Source organism: Ascidia mentula, chromosome 1, assembly GCF_947561715.1.
Source record: "Ascidia mentula chromosome 1, kaAscMent1.1, whole genome shotgun sequence".
In the NCBI taxonomy this organism is placed as follows: domain Eukaryota; kingdom Metazoa; phylum Chordata; class Ascidiacea; order Phlebobranchia; family Ascidiidae; genus Ascidia; species Ascidia mentula.
The window spans coordinates 20,411,052-20,435,342 of NC_138566.1; the positions used below are offsets into that span (position 1 = coordinate 20,411,052).

The 24,291-nt window shown below is 40.4% G+C and overlaps 3 protein-coding genes and 1 pseudogene across 4 annotated transcripts; 2 read left to right on the top strand and 2 right to left on the bottom strand.

Annotated features, from left to right (window-relative positions):
• Positions 1-882: 882 nt before the first annotated feature.
• Positions 883-8,014, top strand: LOC145916713 (uncharacterized). Of its 2 annotated transcripts, none has more exons than XM_083002822.1 (17): positions 883-1,043; positions 2,269-2,391; positions 2,548-2,728; positions 2,806-2,861; positions 3,484-3,560; positions 4,038-4,141; positions 4,400-4,471; positions 4,529-4,619; positions 4,749-4,807; positions 4,865-5,359; positions 5,737-5,830; positions 5,911-5,983; positions 6,080-6,166; positions 6,361-6,475; positions 6,727-6,858; positions 7,000-7,098; positions 7,684-8,014. In XM_083002822.1, the coding sequence occupies exons 1-17, from the start codon at positions 964-966 to the stop codon at positions 7,762-7,764; spliced, it is 2,019 nt and encodes a 672-aa protein (XP_082858948.1). In that variant the 5' UTR covers positions 883-963; the 3' UTR covers positions 7,765-8,014. The 2 variants fall into 2 exon arrangements, with proteins under 2 accessions (XP_082858948.1, XP_082858946.1); XM_083002820.1 differs by lacking the exon at positions 7,684-8,014 and adding an exon at positions 7,185-7,665.
• Positions 8,015-12,897: 4,883 nt separating this feature from the next.
• On the top strand, positions 12,898-17,140 carry LOC145910080 (stanniocalcin-like). Its single transcript, XM_082997145.1, has 5 exons — positions 12,898-13,368; positions 13,435-13,726; positions 14,727-14,872; positions 16,084-16,295; positions 16,536-17,140. Exons 2-5 carry the CDS (start codon positions 13,591-13,593, stop codon positions 16,774-16,776), a joined length of 735 nt encoding a protein of 244 aa, XP_082853271.1. The 5' UTR covers positions 12,898-13,368; positions 13,435-13,590; the 3' UTR covers positions 16,777-17,140.
• Positions 17,141-17,363: 223 nt separating this feature from the next.
• LOC145913605 (uncharacterized) lies at positions 17,364-18,511 on the bottom strand (annotated as a pseudogene).
• A 1,858-nt stretch (positions 18,512-20,369) lies between these two features.
• Positions 20,370-23,520, bottom strand: LOC145902119 (uncharacterized). The gene is made up of 6 exons (XM_082989987.1): positions 22,125-23,520; positions 21,958-22,052; positions 21,692-21,873; positions 21,253-21,414; positions 20,893-21,003; positions 20,370-20,816 (listed from the first exon to the last, which is right to left on the bottom strand). The coding sequence occupies exons 2-6, from the start codon at positions 22,040-22,042 to the stop codon at positions 20,610-20,612; spliced, it is 747 nt and encodes a 248-aa protein (XP_082846113.1). The 5' UTR covers positions 22,043-22,052; positions 22,125-23,520; the 3' UTR covers positions 20,370-20,609.
• Positions 23,521-24,291: the final 771 nt, after the last annotated feature.

The following is a 24,291-nucleotide window of genomic DNA, read 5'->3' on the forward strand; positions in this document are numbered from 1 at the left end:
GCTAATTCATAAAATGAGAACCAAATAAAAGAAGTAGACACTCCATTTGGTTAGTTTTTATTTTACCACATCAGGATCCCGGGATATCCCGGGCAGAAATTGTGATAATTTTGCGGACCACCGAGTTCATGGTTTGGTTGGTTGGAGTTGGAGGTGGATGCATTGATAGTGTTGTCCTTCGTTTGCACGTTAACATACAACACTTATACTGAATAATAAAGCGTATTTGCCACATTTAAAAAGGTACAATAATCATTTACAAACACAAATATTTGGTAGTAAAAAATGAACGCTAAAGAAATGAATTGCAAGGGACATAGAAATCCACGTCAAACAAACCATGATTACCAGTGGTGGGATTCAGCCGGTTCGTACCGGTTTAATAGAACTGTCTCACGACATTTTGTGAGATCAGCGAACCGGTTTGCATTACTGGATACTGTCAATGGATTTTTGTAACAGAGTCGGCTGAAAAATATGACTTTTGTGATGGAACCGGCTCTAATCCCACCACTGATAATTACCTATTTAAACTAAAAGGATATACCAAAGAAACTACGAAATTTGAAATTGGTTATCAGGACTTGGAGATAAGTTGCGACCGTTATCAAATGTGCGCTATTATTCACACTATCCTGCTGAAGGCCTAAATTGGTTTCATTTCATCCTCTACAAAGTACATCCAAACAATTTTGAAAAATGAGCTTGGAACATGTTCAAATCATTCTTTTTATGCTATTCTAGCTATAGGGTAGCAATTTATCTTCACGTCTTGAAAAATAATTGTTTTTACTAAATGTTTATTGTACCTTTTAAAATATGGTAAATAGGCTTTATTATTCGGCCAGAATGACTCATTCATTCATTCATTCATTCTGAATGAGTGTGTTGCAAAATATAATTCAATGTTAGATAATTGTAACTGGTCATTTTTTGGGTAGTAGAAATAACAAACTTCAAATAATGAATCCAGATGTTGAGTGGTCGACAAGGGAAAAGCTTTCTTTATCCTCTTATGTTTTGCAGTCTGGAAATCAGCATTGGTAAAGAGCATTATTTTGGTTGATATCACATACGGATACAGACAGACCAGTAACCCTAAATTTATTCACTAACTGGAGCTATTTTTGCAGCATTTTTTAAAAAAAAAATATTGGTTGGGGTGCAATCTGTAAGATCCACATCCATTTTAATGCAAAAACATTTCTTAGAGCAAAAAATTAACAAACATGTGCAAAACACATAAAAAACAACTTTGTGCCACTCCAAACTGCATGGTTGTGCATTATTAGTTTTTTGACAACCTTAACAAGTTCTTACCTGATGTCGCATACACCAAAGAGCAGATCAAGCACTTCCATATTTAAACCAATGTCAATTGTGCCCAAACAAAGGCTATTTTCTCAATTACAAATTACAGAGACAATAAACAGTGAGAGCGTTTTTATGTCTTTTCAGGTTAAGCTTTTTTGCCTTGAAAATACATCTACTACATGTAGTAGGCCGTTTGGTCAGGAAGGTCGTCTGAAAATCACACTAGCTGCACTGATGAGACCTTTTAGGTCGAAACAGTGGCCATCTGTCTGCAGCTTACACAATGTAGTTGTTAGTTCGGCAATTGTTTTTAAATTATGTGAAATTTAAATAATGCTACCAAATTCACAGATGTTTGTTTACTCTTCACCGTAATGATGTATCACATATTTGCACGGTTACTGTGATCACAATTGGTGATCTGGATGTGGGGTGGTTGTTTAGCATCTACCCAGTTGTAGAGGTGCCCTCAGGCAACAATGGAGCTTTACAATACCCTGCGTAACTCCTATTTCTTCTAATAAATTGATTGCAATACAAAAAACTTCCACTGTTTATTGTCACTGTAATTCATAAAAAAATTAATCCAGCCTTTGTTTGGGCACAATTGGCATATAGCTCAGTTGCAGAGTTTAAATATGGAAGTGCTTGATCTGCTTTTTGGTGTATGCGACATCAGATAACAACTTGTTAAGGTTGTCATAATATTTAAGTAACTTTTCAGAGACGGTTTGGTGAGTTTCGCAGCACTTGAAATTTTTTACTCTAAGAAAAGTTTTTGCATTGAAATGGCGGATCTTACAAATTGCACCCCGACCAACAAAAATTTTAAAAAATGCTGTAACAATAGCGCCACTTAAGAGGATATAATTAGGGTTACTGGTCTGTCTGTATCTGTATGTGTTTATATCTATCAATGATTGGCCTACTCAAATCTGCAAATTTTTTTTACAGGTCTGGTAGCGTTACAAGAATGCTCCGGTCATTAGGTGAAGCCAACAGACCAGCAGATTGGTTCAGTGCAAAAAATTGTGCTCAACAATATTCAGCTTTAATTGAGTCAGCTGAGACACCTCGGTTAGTAGGATAACCCGAAAGGGATGTACAATAAAAAATGTTTGTAGCTAATTTTGTTGCTTGCTTTTCATTGGTTTCTGATAGATTTATTTGTATATCACGAGTTTAGCAACTAAATTCTTGAAAAACTGATAATGAAGTGGGTGCATTTCTCAGAAGAAAACGTGGAGAAAGATCGGAGTCGAGTGAATCTGCTTCAGGTGTGAACTCCCCAGCAACTTTATCAATAGGTGATGCCATCATGAAGAAGTTGACACAGGAAAGGATTGAAGAGCTTCGCAAACAAATCAGAAGTGAAAGGGCCAAATACAAAAAGTTAAAAAATACGTTGACACAGGTCAGTGTTGTTTAAATATGTTGGGTCTGTATACTTCATGAGCGATGTGGATGATTGATATTGAAACTTGGTTTTAGATTGAAAATGGAGAACTTGATGATAAATTGGATGAAATGATTGCAGAAATCCAAAGGTTTTATTTTGACTTGTTATAGATGTTGCCTTTTTATTAACTTTCTTTTCTTCTTTAACAACCTTAATAAAAAAAACTTCGATGCACTGTCATTGCCAGGGACGTCCAACCTATTCGCCTGTAAGGCCACTTGTGGTTTGAAAATAATTTTGTGGACAACTTGACATAAAATTTATGTTTTTGATTTCACCACGTGTAATGCAAAAGCAGACAAAATTATCCACAGAATTCTGCAAATGATGTTTTATAGCCCTCCACCTTTTGGGCTTATGCGGTAATGCTTGTCCAAATAATGATCAGTTCAATATTGATGCATTAAATACCATGAAATTTGGCACACAAATGACCGTCAAAAAAAAAATTATCCAGCAGACTAAACATAACCTCGGACCATGGGTTAGACACCTCTGGTCTGTGCCATTAGAAGGTGATACTTTATGTTTAAGATGAAGGCGTAGTTTTTTACAAAAGACTTTCTGCATAAAAGCAGTAAAAATATCAAATATGTTGTGCTTGTCACCCATCAACCCCACTTGGGATTCCAAGAGCTCAAAATTATCATCAATGCTTGTTGTATTTAGCAACTGGATATGGCAATTTTTCAAATGGCTTCTGTTTGTAGAAAGAAGGCTGAAGAAACGAAGCCAGAGGATTTGGAAGCAGACAACAATCCAGTTGCTCACGTTCATCAAACCACAGGTTTCGACTCAACAAAATGTCATATGTTTGTAAATTCCCCAAATCAGTTCTCAATCGTTTTGTGGGTGTGCATCATTGTCAGTTGTCCAAATTTTTTAGGAAATGTTGGTATACACGGTTTTTATACATAAACTGACGTAATTAAGCTGAAAAGTGTTTAATTGATTGCCAAATCTTGTTAAACAGCGCTTCTTTGTAATGCGGAAAATGCAACAAAAGAAAAAAGATTGATGTTACTGGTGTACTTCTTTTTCATGCGTATGTTTATGTGTTGTATTTTGTTTTAATATGTAAATACCTCCACCTTCTCCCGGCAGCTTCTCGATAACCGCCTACGGTTCAAAGCTGTTCCGTTCTTGTTAGTTCACTGCACATGTTTACAGCGCATTACACTGCTATCACGACGGAAAAAAAAATAAAATTATTAAATTATTACTGAAATTCCTTAAAATAACAACAATTTCATTCTTTTTATAGTTGCTGATACAGAGATGGAAGATATAGTCGAGTCCGAGGAACAAAAAGTAGAGGAAAAGTACTCACCTCCCCAACCCAACTCTACTAAAATTCCTGGAGAACAAGTATGAGTTTGAACATGATTTTATTTGTAGACATGTTTGGTGGCAATCTCTTGCATGTATACTAAATTTACACACAAGATGATATAAAAAATCTCTTAATGCAATTAAAATTATTAGAACAGTTTTCACATAAACATTGTCAATATACCATTTTAACATAATTTGTAAGCTTATAAACTGGCATGCTAGAACCACAATGTGGCAGACCCTTGTGTAGTTAACACACATACATTGCAGGGTGTGGTTGTGTTTTTTTAGAATTCTTTAGTTTCAACATCAGTTGATGAACCGAAGCAAAGTGAAATAAATGTGGTTGTTGAAGCAAATGAAGTAAGCATTGCAGAAAAACACTGAATTAAAGTTTTAATTTATTTCATACATTCACAGGAAGAAGTTGAAGCCATGGATACCACAGCAACTGCTGATGATGAAGCATCCAACAGTCCACCTGTCTGCAATAGTACAGATGCTAACAGCAGTATGTTAAGCAACTTTCCAAAAAACTTTTTGTACTGCATTTTTTTTGTTTTTCTATTTTTGTCTATAATCATTCCTAATCAATATTTTTTCACTAATTCTCATCTTAATACCTGTTCCTATGTTTTAGACACATTGATAAAATCTATAGTTCCTGATGAGCCACCGACCATCAACAATGACCAACAGGTACTAATCTTTAAGATAATTTTGGTGACACAACACTTACGATATCATTAAATTTAGGAAATGCATGTCAGTGGCGAAGAGCAACCCCAGTCTCCTGTTAATGAGGAAACATGCGCAACAACTGAAGATGTTGTTCCTTCTCCTGTCACGATAGAATTACCACAACCGGAAGTCAATGTCAGCCGAAACAATTATGAGGAACACACACCCCAACTCACACCAGATGTCCCGACAGATGAAGTTTCTGCTCCAATCGTCGAACTTGAGCCCCGAACCCCAATTGAAACATCAAACGAACATACAATGGTTGACACAGTTGAAGAACTAGATACCAACCAGGAACCCGTTAATCCAGAACCACAAAATCAGAAGGAATTGATGACTTTCACTGAACCACAGCCCTCAGTAAATGCTATAGAAGAAACAGTCAATACTGATGTAGTAGAAGATGAAGAAGAAGTTAAAACAGAAAATGAAACCTCAGAGGATAAAGGTTCAATTGAGGATGTTACTAAGGTTTCCACCACGAAGGATGTTGTTCCCGAAATCCAAGTAAAATTTGATTTAGGTTGCACTTACCACACTGCTGTGACACATACCAAATGGTATGTCATGACATACTAGTGCGTCATTTTATTGTTTTGGGGGAGTAGCAAGCTTACTTGAAGGCTTTGGATCAATTTTGTTTCCATAACCTTTTGTGTGACCTCTCAGCTGTTGCACAATAAAACCAAATTATCATCTTACCCTGGCAAATTAGTCTCTAAAATAGACAGTCATAACTATATATTTCATCAAAAAGGTTAATATTTTTCGGGTGGGTAGTTGTAACGTTTTGTTAGGGATGAGTGCACCACTAGTTCATGAAGGTTTGGAACCACTACCACTAGTATATATGTATTTTGTATAATACTATTAATAATCTTTAGGATAAAGAGGTTGAATCTATTGTTGAAGAAGATAACATATCACATGCCAGTATGTCGGTGGCTGAGGATGGGGACTTGTCTGAACAGAACGAGGGTAGGCTTCATGACGATTGTGACAAAAGTTGTATTGTCATTCAATGATTCCACCATCCAAACAATTCTTGCTGTTGGTAGGTTACAGCGCCAGCATGCCCAGCACCCCTGCTTATATCGACAGTTTTCCTAGCAGTCCTGCATTATCAACAACGTAAGTCTATCTTGATTTGGTCTTTCCAAACATGAGTTTTGAAAGGAACACTCAGTTAGTTGAACTGTGGTATTTAAGTTACAAGTGCCATTTTAGGAGTGACGTTGACCCAGAGGCAACAGCAAACTTTCGCGCCTGGAAAAAATCAATCATGATTCTTTGGAAGCAAGTAGCCAGTCACAGGTAAAATTGTAAACTGTTAGATCCCAGCATCAGTGTTAATAGACAATCAAGGATTAGGTGTGACTAGTTTTGATTCTAATACTTTTAAAGGTCATAACTTGCTTCACAATGACATTTAAAACCAATTTGAAGATTCTGGCATTTACAACAAAACTGCTTAATTGTTATATTGACAAAAAATACTTTCTCAACAGATATGCAAGTCTCTTTCTTCAGCCTGTTACTGATGATATTGCCCCAAACTATTCAAACATTGTGTACAGAGCAATGGATCTTTCAACTCTTAAGAAACACCTTGAAACTGGCGTGGTGAGTAGGGTTACAGCATAATTCCAGCAATTCATCAACAAAAACTGGCCAATGTTGGTAATGCTTTTATGCTCGTGCTTTTTATGTGGGTCTAAAACCTGACTCTGTAATTAACACATATTTTGCAAGTTCGATTTTCTCTTAATAATTATTTTGTTTGTTCAGCATTCATGTAACAAAAAATTATTGTATCTATAATACAAATATAACCATGTTTTTGTATTTATTTCTTATTTGTTGCCTTGTATTAGGTACGAACAACAAGCGAATTTCAGCGTGATCTTATGCTGATGTTCCAGAATGCTCTAATGTACAACAACCGGGAACATGATGTCTACAAGATGGCGCTAGACATGCAGAAAGATGTCATGGATCAAGTTGCGGTAAGTAGCCGATACCACTCACGGAAATTTCATTAAATTGCTGGTGCTAATGAGAGGAGGTCCTTTGCACCACAACACCATTGTTCATTTTAACATGTTTCTGCAACTTTGCCTGGGTAAAAATCTCCATTTCTCTTGCAGCAATTTTTGGCGACACAACTTATGATGGAGACAGCACAGCAGTCGACGCCTAAAGGTTTGCGCAGAAGCACATTGCGCAAGTCGGCCATGAGCGAAAAGGTGAGTAAAGCTATTGCACATAACGACTGTGCTGCCCAATTCCACATGCCCGTGTTTCAATTCTTCACGTATTTGTGAATGTATAGGCGGGGGAAGTTAAGGGAGTGTCTGCATCTCCGGATATGTTGCTGGCGTTGTTGGTATGTCGTCAACGTGCAGTTTGTAGCTGCTGTGGTCGGTTGGGTGATGTGTGCGCACATTTGTTTGGTTATGTTTTGTTAACACGTTGATTTCGATCCGTAAACACAACACGAGTTGTTTTATCACCCATAGTGATTTCACTGGACAACGCTTATTTCTGGTTGTCGACTTGACACGATTGATGTTATCTCCAATTTCGTGGGATCCAAAGCCTATAATATCAGTTTTCATTTAGTTTGCGGTATTTAATTAAACTGTTGAAAGAGTGAAACTACAAATTACACCAGTCATTTTACGTAAAGGTGCGGATATTGGATGCAGTGCGAAATTTAAAACTTCTCGACCTTTTTTACATTGCGATCCTTTAGTTTGTTCTTTTTATTGTCGTATTGAAAAAACTTTTTGCATCCTTCGATCATTTCTAAATCATTTTCACATGCTTAGGTCAGCGAGGCGCGTAGCAAAAGGACGGCGGCAATCGAAGGCGAATTGAAGTTTATGAAAAAGAAGCCGCCGCACGAGTGAGCCAGAGCGCACTCTACGAGACACAACAAATATTCTTTTGTCTCACAGCAGAAGCGGCTTTTTATGGACTTTACGGTGACTTGCAGACACGCTCTTCGACGATCGTCGTAAACGTTATTCTAAATGCGCCGTACCTCATGAAAAATCTTGGTGGTACGTGCACTTGATTCGACTTTTCACAAGAAACCTCTTCAACGCATAAATTGTCTTTTATGGGTCGTTACGCGGGCCAATAAATTTTCAGTACGGAGCTGAATGTATTTTGTGTCCCGTCTTTCGTGTTCCGACCAATGAAATGTTGTTTTAAAGGAAAATGTTATCGTTACCAAGCAGATCACGCAAATCTTTGGTCACGAGCCAGAACGCGTAAATTTTACTGGGAGATATTTTGGGAAAAACGGAAGCCGTCAGCGGTAAGACGACAGATGGCCAACCCGCCATAAAAAGATTGGAATTTTAAAGAGCGCAATACGAACGAACGCCCTTGGTTTAGTAAATGTACAGAAGAAGGATCAGCACCGATCCGCTCGATATCAGAATCTAATGGGAGAAAATTGTCGCACAACACTCGAATCGCATTGAACTGTCGACTAGCGGATTGTCACGCAATAGCTACCGCACGGCGGCATTTATTCACTAACGACATCATAGTAATCAGATTAACAGAGCACCCGCCCTCTGATGGCGATAGGTGCGTTTGTGTCGCCCATAAACAAGCAGCGGTTCAAGCAAGGCAATCGTAGCGGTGTCGGTCACAAAATGTTTACGGTTGTATCATTTCCAATGGCGGCGCCCGTCTAATCATTATCGCTCACGCGGCGCAAATGCGAAGTGGATGCGAACAAACACCCGCCCGAAGCACACTGTGCGGCGCCGAGCGAATGTCAGTAGCCGCCCATGGGGGTGAGGCACCGAGCCACCGTAATTTATTGTCTGTGTTTGTAAGTGCAAAACAGTGCGTTATTGGAGTATTCAACTTCTGGGATTTCTGCGTTGTACTTCAATTTAATTTTTTTGCATTAACATTGTCCCATATTCTACGTAAATAACATTGGGATGGGCATAATCCATCCCTGTTGCAGCAAACAAAAACTGGTGGGATTTTGAGACAAACTTATTTGCACCAAAATTGGGAATGTTGTCAACCAGTTTCTGGGTGTACCTGATTAGTTGTTCGTAAAACATTGTGTAAATTAGATGCCGCCGATGACTGTAAACGCGTTTATGTGAACTCGTTTAATTAAATAGTCAAAACCACAATCGTTCATCACAAAATGAATGCAACAGTGCGCCAATGGAGATTCAACATACCCTTCAGGCGATAACTGCACTGGGTCGGCCCATTCGACATTTTTCCACGCCGAATCCATATATCATAAATCTGGGCCTGACGAAAAGACGTTTGGAATTCTTGAGATGCGAGTGGTCGTGGTTCTATTTTTGGCTCTATCGCTGTAAATTTGGGTTTGTGCTTTCCGCCGATTGAAAATCCCTCCCTGCCCGCTGCGTTATTTTGGGTTGAGGACCGCTGCGTGACGTTTCGTATGGCACTTTTGCGTATTTGACTTCGTGACGCAGGCGACGCAAACGACGGGCAACAGGTGTGCACACTCACTTCATCACGTTGCCTCGGCCTTAAAAGCAACCCGGCTTGATTTGCTTGCTTGCTACCTCACCCTGACAAGCGTGTAGTTGGTGTTTGCCAGCCACCAACAGGTCGAAGGGCTTGGCCCGAGCCCACGATGTTCCTTGCACCTGTTCCTATTGCTAAACAGTTCTCCCGAAGATTCCAGAAACACTGCTCTCCCCAGCAGGCGGGGTTGTTTGTTTGGAAGAGGAAAGCTTCGCAAACAAGTCCCGCCGTAGCCATTGCTTTGTGGCAAGAGTGAACGACCTTGGAATGTTCAAAATCCGTGTGTAGTGGAAGCGGCGAAAACACGTTCTTTGTAGGGTGTGGGTTCTATGTCACTAGGAATGCGTTTGTGGCTGCCTGGAAGTCCTACATGCCCACGCCCTGCAATCATATGCCGACCGTGTTTGATTTCAAACGGCCAAGAAAATAACATATCTGTTTCGCATTATCACGAACCGGTTTTGTTTACAATGGAAACGTGTTTGTCGATATCGCCTTCAAATATCATCAAATGTTTCACACCTGGGCTCTTAACGGGAATTGCTTTTACTTCGCATTACATCATAGCTTCTGAAAATCAAGGTGTGGGATGATCAAAGCAGTGGTTTACTTTCTTGGCTTCAATCACATCCACGAAGTAAGGGTATTCCCCGGCGGGGCCATTTCCGGACCCGCTTTCGTTGTGACTTGTGTTTATATCCAGACTCGCCTTTCTGTTTTTCCCCGTCGTGATTTTAGTGGTTTGGACTAAACAGACTGTGTTTAAAGACCGCGTATCCAGCGACTGAGTCTTCCACGGAATAAATCTTAATTGCGTTTCCGTTTCCAGAAGCGATCGTGTGTTAAAGCCGCCACAACACACACTATAGAGAAGTACATCGTGATGACCGCTCCCGCGCACGAAGTTAATTCGTGCAGTTGCTTACCTCGGTTTCCCAACCCAACATCAAACGCTGTCGCAATTCTTCGATCGGTGTAGATTCACGAAACGTGCTGTCAGAAGAGGTTTATGACATGGCCCAAAAATCGAAACCAGCGGGTCGTAACGATACCCTATATCACCTTTACTATGTTGTGCACGATGTCTAAATATGGATCGTTTTATCGGGACTTTTAACCGCTGGCAATCGGTGGAGCACACGAGGAATGCAGGCAATGTTGGCTCGAGTGGATGGGATACGTTGGGCGGACTTGAATTTACGAGGTCCGTGTTTGCCAAGCGCTTGTGTAATGTACTCGATAACGCACTCGCCTCCGATAGTGAGGTCTGTGTCTTATCTCCTGTGACAAGTCTTTCAGGTGCGACGCCGTAGGTACGCAGGAAACATTTTCTGTGATAAACTAAAACTTCTCAGCAATGAGATAATCGCATCGTCATTCTACCTAAGTGTTATTATGTAGTTAAGAATCCCACAGCCTATTTTTAGGCTTTGGGAATGCTGCCAAATGAAATCACCCTTATCGTCAAATTTAAGTTCCGTAAAATTTTTCCATCAGTGTTTAAACAAGGTCGACGGGTAATGCATTTCGCAGTGCATTTTCCGTGAGATTGACGACAATTTAGGTTTTTGTCACATAAAGCACACAATTGCGGTGTGTGAATAGACGGATGCCAGCTCCCACACCCTTGTATATTCATGTATTACCGGGCATCGGGAGCATTCCGTTGGGCTCTGTTATCTCGTAAATCTGTAAATGAACTTGTGCTAATAGCGAGTAAGTACGTCACAAGGACTATAGGTCGCCGACCTCCAGACAAATTAGGACGAGAGCGGCTTTCTCTTCCCAGTGTAGCCCACCTTGTCCGAACCTTTTTAGTCGGGGCCAATTGTTTAGTCCGCTTTACCATGACCCGGGGTTTGGCAAAGTACACACAAGGTCGGCACACGCTTGCGGAAACGTGCTAGATGTTTAACGTCATACATAGATTCATTGTGCCCAAGTTTGAGTGGAAAATGGCAAAGAAATACTTTGTCTCTTGTTGCAATTGCAGAGTGGGGAATGGATGTTGTTGAAGAGACCCTAAGTTTGTCGAGGAAAACTTGTTGCGCGTCTTTAAAAGGACCATTCTTTTGGCGGTGAAACGACAAAAGCGATGACCTGTCGGTCGTCTTTCCTATCACATCAGAGCGATACCGACGTGAATTACCGGCAATCCACAATCGATCAACCGTTTCATAACGATACAGCATGAATTTTTACATAGCGTAGCATTGTTCGTGTTGTCTGTAAACATTTTACTAAACAAAAGCGCATACAAGCGTTTTGCGACTAGGTGCGTCATCAAGACACAAAAATGGAAACCATATGTCACTGAAACGCAGACAAGGCGATGTTTCCAAACTTAAAAGCAACATGTCATTTTCACACGAATAAACCTGGCATTACGTTACACCATTGCGTGTTTCCAATGCTAAATTTCGTGTAGCACTCCGTTGTTTGAAGGAAGCGCTGGTTTGTGACAATTTTAAATCCGTCTCAGAGTTTCGAATTTTCCGCCCAGACCAAAGTCAACAAACACGCCTTTAGCACGCAAGGAATTTGGCCCACCGGTGCCCGGCAGCGCGTATGTGCAGGAGGTGACGAGTGGTGCCCGGCTGACGCCCCGGCTACTGACGCCTCCCCTTAAAATTTATCAGAGAGTTAAACCCTTGCACGCATTGAAGTGGGGAACGTGTTTTCACAAAATGTAATCCAAGCCGGTTGCGGAGACCCGCCTATGCCTGTCAACCTGTAGATGAACTTATTGGGTGAACCTAACTCGACCAAAACTCCTCCCAGGACGGCCCTTCTTCCATTTATGGGTGTGCCAGACTGGGGCCGTATGTTCGATGGGTCGGCTTACCCGGCGTGGACATATCTCAAACTTAAAACACTGCGCCGAGCAAGGTCCGATTTCCATAAATTGGCGGGCTCTAACCCGGGTGTGGAGTGTTCAAAGGTTTTCCAAACAAAGTCTGCGGGACACCCAATCAACTGCAGCGTTATCGCCACGATCAAACACAAATCGCTGCGCTTCGTGGCACGCGACGGTCTTTGTGAGCCATTGGCGCGATACTGCAAAAATTGAAAATGTTTCCGTTGAAATCCGTCGTCCTGGCCAACTGCCCAAGCAAGTGTTTTTATCATTTCTTTTGTTCGAGTCAGGCTACTTGAAACATATTATACAGCGTTAAAATTGCCGGAAAGAACATTGTACACTGGCAAGATATGATGCGTTGCGTTCCCACAAATTAATTTTCACGACCGTTTTAATAGTTGCCGAGGCTTAAGCTACGTGCGGGACGCCTTTTTTGTTAGGCGGATTCCCAAGTCCGAGCGCAACACCGCGGCGACTGCAAATATATAAACCCATGTCATGGGTTGGTTTGCTGGCACAATGGCGCCGCCCGCTTTACAGACAGTTGCCAACCTCGTAGTCATTGTAAGCCGCAAATACTTTGCTGCTAAAGTTTTATTAGGTTGAACGGGACTTATAGCGATTATAGGTGCGCCAGTAACTCGATAGTTAAACTACAGGATGCTTATTTGTGAAAACAAGATTGCGTAACGTGCTGCATAGATTTGGCGAGGCAATCGCGCAAAGGATGAGCATTCAGAACGGCATGAAACGAGCAAAATAAAGTTTTTCAGTGATCAAAGAATAGACACGCAGCAACAGCTGTTGCGATGTACGCTGAATTGTCAGGTTGTGTTGTTCGCCGTACCTTGTCACGAAACCCGGTAGGAATTTACCGCTTTTGGTTCCAACCTTCTCTGTTTCTATTTAGTAAGGACAGGTCGACATTGGAGGTTGATTTCACGACCATCGCCCGTCGGCTTAACCGCTTAAGCGCAAATCGATTCGGAGACAAAAGGTGAATTCGGATCGGTTTGACAAGACACCTGTTGGCGGGTCAAAGTGTCACGCATAGCAATCGACTGGATTTGTCCAAGACGCAAGCTTCCCACGCGTCGAGTGACGCTCGAAGGTAGAAAATAAATGTCTAATTGCCGTGATGCTGAAGTTGCAATAATTCGCTTTCTGTTGCTTGAAGGAGCCTGCAGTCGAATTCGAAACCGACCACAGAGTAGCCCGAGGCCCGAGTCGTATTTAATCCCCGAGTGGAGCTCTTCGCCCAGCGGTCATAAGAGGGACGGCGTACGATTTTATCAACGTTTTTACCGGGTCTTTGATAACTGTGACAAAAATCATGCAATTTACGAGAAGATGGAGGAGTTCCTCGTTGCCGCCGTCAAAGAATTGCATAATATTTCTTGCTTTACTTCTGTCGGCGTGTAGCAATTTTTCCGAAGCGGGACCCAGCAAGATGTCGAAAAAACAACACAGTAAGTTTTTCGGATGTTCGTTTTGTGCAATCGGTCTATTATGAAACAGGGCGTGTTTGTAGCGCATTACCAAGGATTTACAAACGGCTTTATGCTAAACGTATAATGCGGAGACAGCATCCGTAGAATTGTTCCAAATTCGGACGTGAGTCATTAAACATACGTTTAGACGCTGACGTGACGTAGCAAATCGGTTTCCTTTGCGCAAAAAAATGAGGGGAGAGCTAAGACGCAAAGGCAAATCAACATCGCTCACTGTCAAAGCAACAATAATCCTGTTGGCTTTACGCAGCTTTGGCAGGAGAGCGAACATCTTAGATTGCCGGTTACAAGTTTCACAGGGATTAATTGTGGGACAAAACGTAGTCCAGGTGACAAAATGACAGGACGCAAAAAGTGCACCTGCGGAAATAACAATCATTCAGTCCCTGTTCTGTATTCCCGATGACCGCAACGTAACCGCCCCATCCTCCGCTGCCACTGCAACAACTTCCCGTTTTAGTAATCGACGGGCAGACACCACGCCTCTTGGGATTCACCGTGCTGTTGTTTCACCCTTTGACCCTCCTTGTGATTTCTGTGGCATAGTTTTTCGGCGAAATTCTAAAATCGGGGAGTGCGTTTGGAAATTTTAGACGCCGCTTGTCTCTTGATAAAAGTTGCTGTTGTTTTGATGTAAATAGCGTAGGCCGTTGAGCGCACGGAATTCACTTTTGTCTGCGTGAATACGACTCGATCGCGGCGTTAATTCTCCTCAAAAATGAAGATTAGCAAGCGCTTTCGTTCAACATATCCCCGTGGGAGACGGTCGAAACCACGCACATCGACAGCGCGCGTCAGCAACTAACCTGGGACTGACATCAACGTACAAATTGGTCGCAGCCTCGACTTGATAATCAACGATGAATGACGTGTTGTAGCGGTTGAAATGGGAGGCCCTGGCGTGAGTCACAATGCCGCGCGAATTAATTGCATTCGCTCAAACTGTTGTACCTTGCAGGATCCATTAGCAGGTGTCTTCTGACCAGTAACCCAGTGGGCTGCGACACATTCAAGTGCCTGCAGAAGACGAAGCGATGCAAGTTGGATGGCCTCGCCCATCTCTGCTACAAGTTCACCAGCCTCGCCGACTCCTTTACAAAACCGGTAAGTAGGCACCGCAAGCTCGCATCCCGGCTGGAACGGATGTCAGCACTTCTGCACAAATTCTTTGGGAGCGGTTTGTGTTTGGCACATCCACTAAAGCTGTCAAACATATACTCCACGGGGGAAAAGTTAAGATATTTTTTATCACTAACAACTTCCCGTTGGTCCTGGCACCGGCTATGAACTCTAAATAGTCGCGTAAATTTTAAGGTATTTGTAAAGAGAGGCCTCCTCACACGACCTCACACGCGATGCTTTAGGAGTGAAACATGAGACAAACTCGTATCGGTGGCAAAGGAGGCGAGATTTCACGTAAAGAGATGGACCACACAAAAACAGGCTGGCCTTGAGAGCAACTCGTGCATTCCCGTGCTTCATAGGGGTCATTGTTGTCAATGCATTCGACTGCGAAGTGGCTTCTTTCCTGCCTTTTGTCTGCATCACCACCTGGTGCAACTTGTTGTGGCGAAACGCATGAAAATAAAAAAAAACACAGGTGACAAACCGGACGTTTTGGGGGTAATTGAACTTCCACGACATTTTTGCTCACAGCCGCCAACGGAGGCAACGCCTTGGCATTTTAAACGTCTCTGTACGACAGTGAATTACAATGTGTACGTAAGTGCGTAAGCGGCCTTTGCTTTGCAAGGGCGTGTTCCCACCTCGAGGTTGGCGTGCGCAAATGTTAACGCCATTTCGTCCCCACCGCTAACGTGGTCACCCGCCATTTAGCGGCGCAGTCGCTGTGACCGAGATGCTTTCACGCAACCTGTAAACTGAGCGATTTGAGCGAACCGTTTACGCTCCTGGCGCAAACTGTTCCGAGTCCGCGACACTGGGCTTGACGCTACGGCGCCTGATAATCCTGCACAATCACGAGTCATGTGATCTTCTCTACTTTGTGATGAGTAGAACGTTTCGCCTATAATCGGATCAAATCGATATAAAGCAGTTCCGCGGCCGACACTGGCTCCACTCTGCCTGGAACGACTTTACTCAGTGCCACAGTTAAGTTTACATTACAGCCTATATGGTGCTTTACAACTCCAACAGACATACCCCACAAGCCACAAGAAAAAAAAATATTTGGTGTGTCATTGTTTGTTTCATAAAATATCGACACGTCCTTTGTATAGCATTAACTTATCTTACGTAATGTTTTAGGGGTCATTTTGTTTCTGACTTTGTTTGACGCTACTTTCAATCGACAGGGCAAGAGATTCATCAAAAAGTCGCTTCTATGCAAGGCGAACCATCTAAAAGCGAACTTTCATATGTGGGGGCGCGACTGCGGATCAATCTCGAAGAAAATCAGCGAAATGCAAAGTCAATGTTACAGAAATAGCAGCATATGTAGAATCGCTAGTTTTAATCATAAACCGCTGAGATTAGTTTTACCTCCGGAAGAAGTTATGCTGATTAGGTAAGTTTCTCCTAATAAAGTATTGTGATCATTGGCTTTTAAGTTTTAATCCTCTTTTATGTCTTCATATTTAAAGTTTTCGGATTGCAATCTATCTGCGAATACATATTTTTCAATCTTTATTTACTTAAATGCGTAAATACGATTTTGTAGCCTACGTATTCAAAATGTAGGAAAACAAAATGTGTACACTTGTCATATTGCACTCTAAAAATATAATAAATTTTGTATCTGTTTTAGACCATCTCTGCAGCTATTTCGGGAAATTCTGAATTGCGGCAGTGACTCTGTGCTGAAGTTTAAGGATTTGATAGCTTCCATCTTAGGCCAGTCGGTTCTTTCGACGTTGCTCTACCTCCAAGACGAGTCCGCAGCGCCACTTACCGACCTGATTGCAGATATGTCTGATCGAACTGCTTCCAATCGCCATTCCATGCTTAATAGCGGCGACCCAACTGTTCTAGCAAGAAACATTAGCTGACAAAGTTATCGTTGCTGTTATTTCTGTTCACCGTGACACACTACGAAAGTAGGATGTTGATCGCAAAACAATAATGGTCAAAATGACGATACAGTTTGGTTCCTTGGGCGAATGGCCTTCATGCAAAAGATTCCGTTCCAGTTATGTTTCCAAACAAACTGGCTGAACTTACAATGGATTATGTTAAGTAGGAGAAATTGTAAATTACAAATTGTAAGAAACATCATGAAATACGCAAGTTTAACCCGTCGATCGATTGTAGCTCTATGGCTTGACTGTAATTTCGCTTTCATATCGAACTGTTTGCTGTGTTTTTTCTGCGTGCCCTTTCGCGAGTTTTATTTATTAAAAAGTAGAACACTCTTTGGTTTATGAAAATTCAAAAAAACTCGATATTGCATTTCTTCAGCTATACATTATGTATATTTTCTAGATATGAATTAGTAATATACTTCATTTCGAATAAGGTAATTCACTCAAACAAAACTGCATGCCCAAAAAATGCTGCAGAGAATTAACATTACATACACAGTGTAATTTGAAAGCAAACAATCAATACTAAAAGGAAGCCGCCTAGTTCCAGATATTTAGAAAAAGATAAAATAATTAAGTGCGGCCAACACCAATGGAAGAACGGAAAGTATAATCTTGAAACACAACAACAAGTTTCACAATTTTTGTGTCTTCAATCACGCGTTCCACAATCGAGGTCTTCGATCCGGCCTTATTTTCGAAAGGAAAAGGCTCATTTGGCACTTCTATGCCCAAATGACGACACAGGGGTCTCCAACCCCAAAAACAACACATTTAAGACCGAGAGGCTGAAATACCCCCACACAAAATCCACAATAATTTCAACATTTAAGCAATATCTCGGATACGTTAAGCACGAGCATTTTCTCTGGAGGGAGAATGGACTTCACATGGCTGTTGTGGCGTCGAAACCACATCTTCCACTTCAGTGGGTTTGGACTACCCGAGCCCTAATATATTTGCAACCAGATTCAACATATCTTCATAACTTTGATACCAGGAATGTTCATCCCGTGTCATTTAGATGACCTATGACCTCCAAACAAATAATTTTTATTTGAAACGGACAAGTTGAGAACAAATATGTATCCAGACGGGATGTGAAAGAAAAAGGGCCAATGCCCCCCACCCTAAAAACAATAATTCTTCAAAATACAAATTCATGAAGTTTTCAAATGTCCTATTGTGGTTTTATTTTTTATTTTTAACAATCATTAATTTGTAAATAACATTCCAGCAGTCCTCAAGCACACTTAGTGGTTTACTGCCTGAAGAAAGGAATTTTCTTCATTATGGACAATGTTGGCAGTGCTGCAGCAACTTGTGTGAGATTTCAACAGTGCTCGATTGTAGTTGTTCATTTTTCGACGAGAATGCATGGGGAACTCTGCAAAAAAATTCACTTTAGCATTTGGCCAACGCTTGACAAAAAACTCAAAGAAATAAGAATGCGGCACATCGACCATAGCTTCCACGTTCTTCGTGTAAACTTTATCAAGCACTGCCTCAACGTCTGTACTTCGGTTGTTAAAAATTTCCTCCCATTTATCCATAGCGAATTCAAGGCCTTATTCTTCGTAATCATAAACTTGCGTTATTTGCGACCCCATTCATGCATTGATTTATAAAATTGTATGCGTAACGTCCTTGCCAAAGATTTCGTGCCAGTTTTCGGAGGACCCGCACATATCACCTTCACCATGATGGCAATGCTAAAAGTAAACCTAAGGAGCCTGTTTACAAAGGGAGACAATTAAACAAGAAGTTGACAAAAATTACTTAGTTATAACATTTTCTTTGACAATTTCTTACTATTAAATATGTAAAACTATCAAAAAGCAAAACCCTTTGCATTTCCTAACTGTGGTGGGTACTAAATCCTGGCGTCACATTACAGCGAGGTGGACATTCATGAGTCGAAGACGATGATAAGTCACAAGTCATGTTATGCGCCAAGTCACAACATTTTCGACAATCTCCGCATTCTCAACTTGCATTGCACGAACACCCACTCAGATTTCTATGTCAATACATAAATTCACAACACACATTAGGGTAACTCCCTCTCACGATCTGCTGCCTGCTGAGGTGTTCGGAGTGAACAATTTCTTGATTCCGACTTTACATCTGCTACAACAAAACAGACTCCGACTCCTCTCTTGTTCATGCTGAAACTCACAAAATCAGACTCCAATTTCTGGTCAACTCAAACTGAGGGATTTTTATAGTCCTGAGGCTATCAAACGCAAGTTCTATGATTCAATCCGAAACGCAAACGGAATGCAGACAGAATTAAGCTTTCCTGCAGGACTCTCATAGTTCTGTGGCATCTGACTGAACGACACACATTTTCTTCCAACTAGTTGTAAATAGTGTTTGAGGCTACTCTTGCGTATTTGTACATGGATACTAACAAAATTTTAGATAAGCCAAGGAAAATATGCAAGAAATATTTACAGGTAAGCAGCATGCATGAAATTTCCTTTGTTTGGCGCTAAAATCGCTAAATGTCGTATTGGCTTATTCCAGAGTTTCTCAATCTGTATAAGAGACAACAAAAGTTATTATATACGAGGGACGGTTGATAAGCGCTGGAACCGACTTGGTGTGTTAAACATTAACGGAAACCACATTCTTTCCAGGAAGAGGTTTGCTAGCAGATTATTTGAAACGTCGAATGTTAACAGATTAGTTTGAATATGAGCTTATGAATTTACTGATTCGAAAGCTATCTGACGTAAACCAGATGTTGTGGTGACGTAACATGGCGTTTCGATAAACGTGATGTAATAAAATCAGGTGAAATAAGTGACATATTTTTATTCACAGTGAAAGATATTTAAGATGAAATTCAGAAGTATAAAATTGATTAGATAAGCAATATTTACTATCTAAACAAAAAACTCCACGCGCTAGTTTCAGGAGTAAACTCATGCATACGCACTATAAGGCATACAAAAAAGCAAAATATTGAAATACGTCTTCAATAGCATTGCACATTGACAACTTTGAGTAATCGTCCTAAAGTTACTTTATAATGTACATAACTTATCTGAATAAATGTATTACTTGAACGTTAACAAACACTTATTCACTCAAACGCACGCTAAACCAAATACCAACGACTGCCTTTTCACCAGTGCAGTGCTGCATATGGCACCTGGTCTAACGTTTCAAATCGGTTAGTGTATTTGTGTTTCCGAACAATTGCATTTTCGATTACTCAAGATCGCATATTATACAACTGTTGGCTAAAAAAATATTTTAACCGAGTGTGACAGTTTTCGACAGATAGTTAAGAAATTAGCAAGAGACTAATTGCGTCTGTACCTTGCAATATAGCCAAGCACATACTCTAAAAATTGGACTTGAAAAGGTCAGTTGTTTTTGTTATCTGTTTTTGTCCAGCCGACTAAATATAAAAAAACGTGTAGACTGTGAGGAAAACTCAACGATGCAGCCGTTCATGAGAGGCGCACAGCGATAATTTGCGTTGTTTACTCATACTGGGGCGCCCAAAACCTCTTATAACACTGCGCTACATAACTAACAATCCAACAACAAACTCATGGTTTACTTTATTATATCAGTAGCACATAAGACCAATGTTGCAAACAAATCGTCAGAGCTTCATCTCATTTCAAAACATATATGAATGGAGTCACAAGAAAAATAATCTGCGCAAAACAAGCTTTTAAGCATGAAAAGCATTGCATGTATATGACTAGTGTAATTTGAAAACTCAAAAAAAAAAGAAAAAACGAAGACTTTGGTTGAGGAACTACTAAGTTTTTTAATATTTAGAAAAAGAGAAAATAAGCAAGTGCGGCCAACACCAATGGAAGAACGGAAAATAGAATCTTGGTTTGAAACACAACTAGTTTCACAATTTTTGTGTCTTCAATCACGCGTTCCACAATCGAGTTCTTCGATCCGGCCTTATTTTCAAAAGGAAAAGGCTCATTTGGCACTTCTTTGCCTAAATGACGACACAGGGGTTCCCAACCCTAAAAACAACACATTTAAGACCTGGAAGGCTGAAATAACCCCCCAAAAAATCCACAATAATTTCAAACGCTATACCTCGGATACGTTAAACACGAGCAACTTCTCTGGAGGGACAACGGACTTTACATGGCTGTTGTGGCATCGAAACCATATCTTCCACTTGAGTGGATTTGGACCAAACGAGCCCTAATACATCAAAAAGCATTGTTTAAACAATCCAATTTTATGAGGGCTCAACAAACATTTATATCCACACGACGACGTCTGGATGCAAGGATGTAAATTGAGAAAAACATAACTACAATTTTAAACTTAATTCACATTATTACCTAAACTACTTACCCAGCCGACACAAAATGCGATTTTTTCAAGAACATAAAAATTGTAGACTACTTATTATATGGTCGGCTACAACAATTTTCAAACTTTTCTTACTAATATCGAGACGAATAAATTCTTGTGGTAAGTGTGGATTCGGTGGCTGGCCGGCACAAAGTAAGGCAAGAGATTAAGAAACCAATGTTGTTTTGCAGACAGATTCAACATATCTTCAAAACTGTTATACCAGGAATCTTCATCCCGTGTCATTAAAATGACCTGTGACCCCAAAGAAATAATTTTAATTTGAAACGTAGAGAACAAAGGCGTAGCCAGAATTGGCAGCAATTAAGCACGTTCAGTTATTACTGCTTGGCGAGACGTTTCTTATATTTTCGACAATGTTAGCAGCGCTGATGCATCAGCTTGTGCACGGTTTCGACAGTGTCGTGCTACAAGTAGAATAAACGTTAAAGTTTTTCGACAGCGCAGTCAATTGTTACCAGCATTTACTTGTCGACGAGAATTTATCAGCAAACACTGCAAAATACCTCACCTTAGCATCTGGCCAACGCTTGACAAAAAACTCAAAGAAATAGGAATGTGGCCAGTCGACCACTGCTTCGACGTTTTTCGTGTAAACTTTTTCAAGCACTGCCTCAACGTCTGTACTTCGGTTGTTAAAAATTTCCTCCCATTCGTCAAATGCGAATTCGAGGCCTTCTTCGTAATCATAAACTGCACAAAATGGTTATATCCAAAAATATGTTGAAAAGTACATAATCACAATTCACAACTGTATTTCGCCAACAATCACCTAACCTTCAGAATAGCCAAGTATGCGTAACGCCCTTGCCAAAGATTTCGTGCCAGTTTTCGGAGGACCCGCACATATCACCTTCACCATGATGACAATACTAGAAATTACAAATTTAAGATGCCTGTTTACAAAGGGCGATGTTTTAGTAGTAACGGAAATCGGAAATTACTGATTGCCTATCGGGATACATCGTACAGTGGGTTTTCCTTTTTCGTGCCAAACACGTCTTTCTGCGGAACGTATTATTCCACTCTGTTGCTGCTTCAGAAATGAACAACGTCGGTTAGGAAAGGCAAACTTCAAGTGGTCAAAATACTTGCAACAAATTAATCATCGTATATAGGATATAATCATCATTGGCAAGAAACCAATTGAGGAAGTGGCCAAGTTGCATTAAGCCTAAGGGTATGATTGTTTAATCAGTAAAATCCAAGTCAATTTGTTTACAGTCAAGGCCAAAAAACACAATCAACTACATGTATTGCAAAAAACAATGGTAAGCAGTTTGAATTAAAAATTGCACAGTTTCCTACACACTAAAATCACTAACTCTCAACATGCAAATCAAGAGTATTTTCCTAATTGTTATTTTTTCTATGTAATGTTTAAATTTATGAAATATACTGAACCATTGACCAATAGGAACTGTTTTCAATGAATAATCACAACCTTATTAAGTCCTTTGAGTGGCAACTTTTGATGTTGGGCTGATAGCTTTGGTATAAACACAAAGACAAACATAATAGCAAATAAATGTAATTATGTTGTGAGTGTACTACAAAACTATACACCACAAATAATTATTATTTTAAGCACATACATAGAACAATACAAATCGTTGCAACATGTTAAGCACAGATACCAACAGATTGCTAACAAAAAAAATTTACAAACTGTCAAAACCATATATTTATATGAAACAATTGTTGTTTTAAGTTAACAATGCAAACGACTCCCTTAACAAAATCAAGCAATTTTTACAGCCGCATAACATTGGTGACACAGCTCACAAAGACGTAATGTGAAAGACGTAAAAAGAAGATTTGTTGCAGTGAACAGTTAGAGTTCATATCATGTACATGCAGGCCTATCGCAAGTATCGCTATAATGTACATCGCAAAACAAACCCTGGAAAAACACAATCAAAATTTCGCGGCAGTTTGTCATTAAGACCTGTTGGCTTTGCCATCACAATGGCGAAACTAAACACTGCGAACTCTTCTGTTTGCATTCGATTTATCGCCTTTGGTCAAACTGTGCCTCGGGGGACATTACCAAAGCTTTACTTTTTGTCTGCGCTTGAGTGATTTTGCTAAAAACGGCGGACCCAACTTTTCATTGACAAGCAGAAAACTGATCAAAACAGAGAGACTGAAACTGTTGGTAAGACGCTGGATGTTAAAAACAAACAACCCAATCATGTTTTTCACAAACAATTTTCATTCAATTTCTATTGTGGGGAATTCAGCTTGTCACGATTTAAAACATTTTAATATTTTGTTTAAACTTGGTCTTTTGAAACCGCTTTCTACTCTTTTCATTTGCACCCCGTCTTTCTGATGCCTTCGGTAGTTATCTTGCTTGCTTTACTACGTCTATCAACTAGCGCTACTTCTTTTAAGGCCCTTTTAAGCGTAATCTCTCTTTGTTTCTGCCTTGCCTTTTGTATCGCCCTTTGTATTTGCGACTCTTTCCACAAATAAACAAATCATGGTTTCGGTCTAACAGATCGCAATGTGATCTCACAATCTTGGTTTTTGGTCTCATAGATTAGTCCAAAATCTAGGTTTGGTCTCATAGACCTACATCCATCGTGGTGTCAGATTGAGACAACCTTGGTGTTGGGTTCGCGGTGATGCAATTCCGTCAAAACCTTCCGACAAACAAAGCGCGTCCCTCCATTATCCTGTATGACTGATTGAAACTAACTTGGATGCAAAATACTCCTCGGAACTTAAGATCTTAGATAATGTGTTGTGTTGAAACCCACCTTTGTAGGTCTGGTCTTCTTGATCAAAATTAACTTAGTGATCAGGATTATATTGCTTATCAGCTTACCTACGAGATTGGCTGACAGGGAGAGACAAATAGGGAATTGGCCTTCAGCCAGCGTAACCACACATTGAAAACAATTTTGCGAGGAAAAAAGTGACCTGACGATATCAATTAGTTTTTTGTCGATTTTATTTTATTGCCACTTCATTGCGCTTTAAAATGCTGATTTAAGCAGTAAATGTGCCCCATTCATAATTGAAATGGTCACAACCACGACTTCAGAACCATAAATACGTCCTCTTTTTGCTCAGTAGTGTGTATAGCTTATCCAAATTTCCATT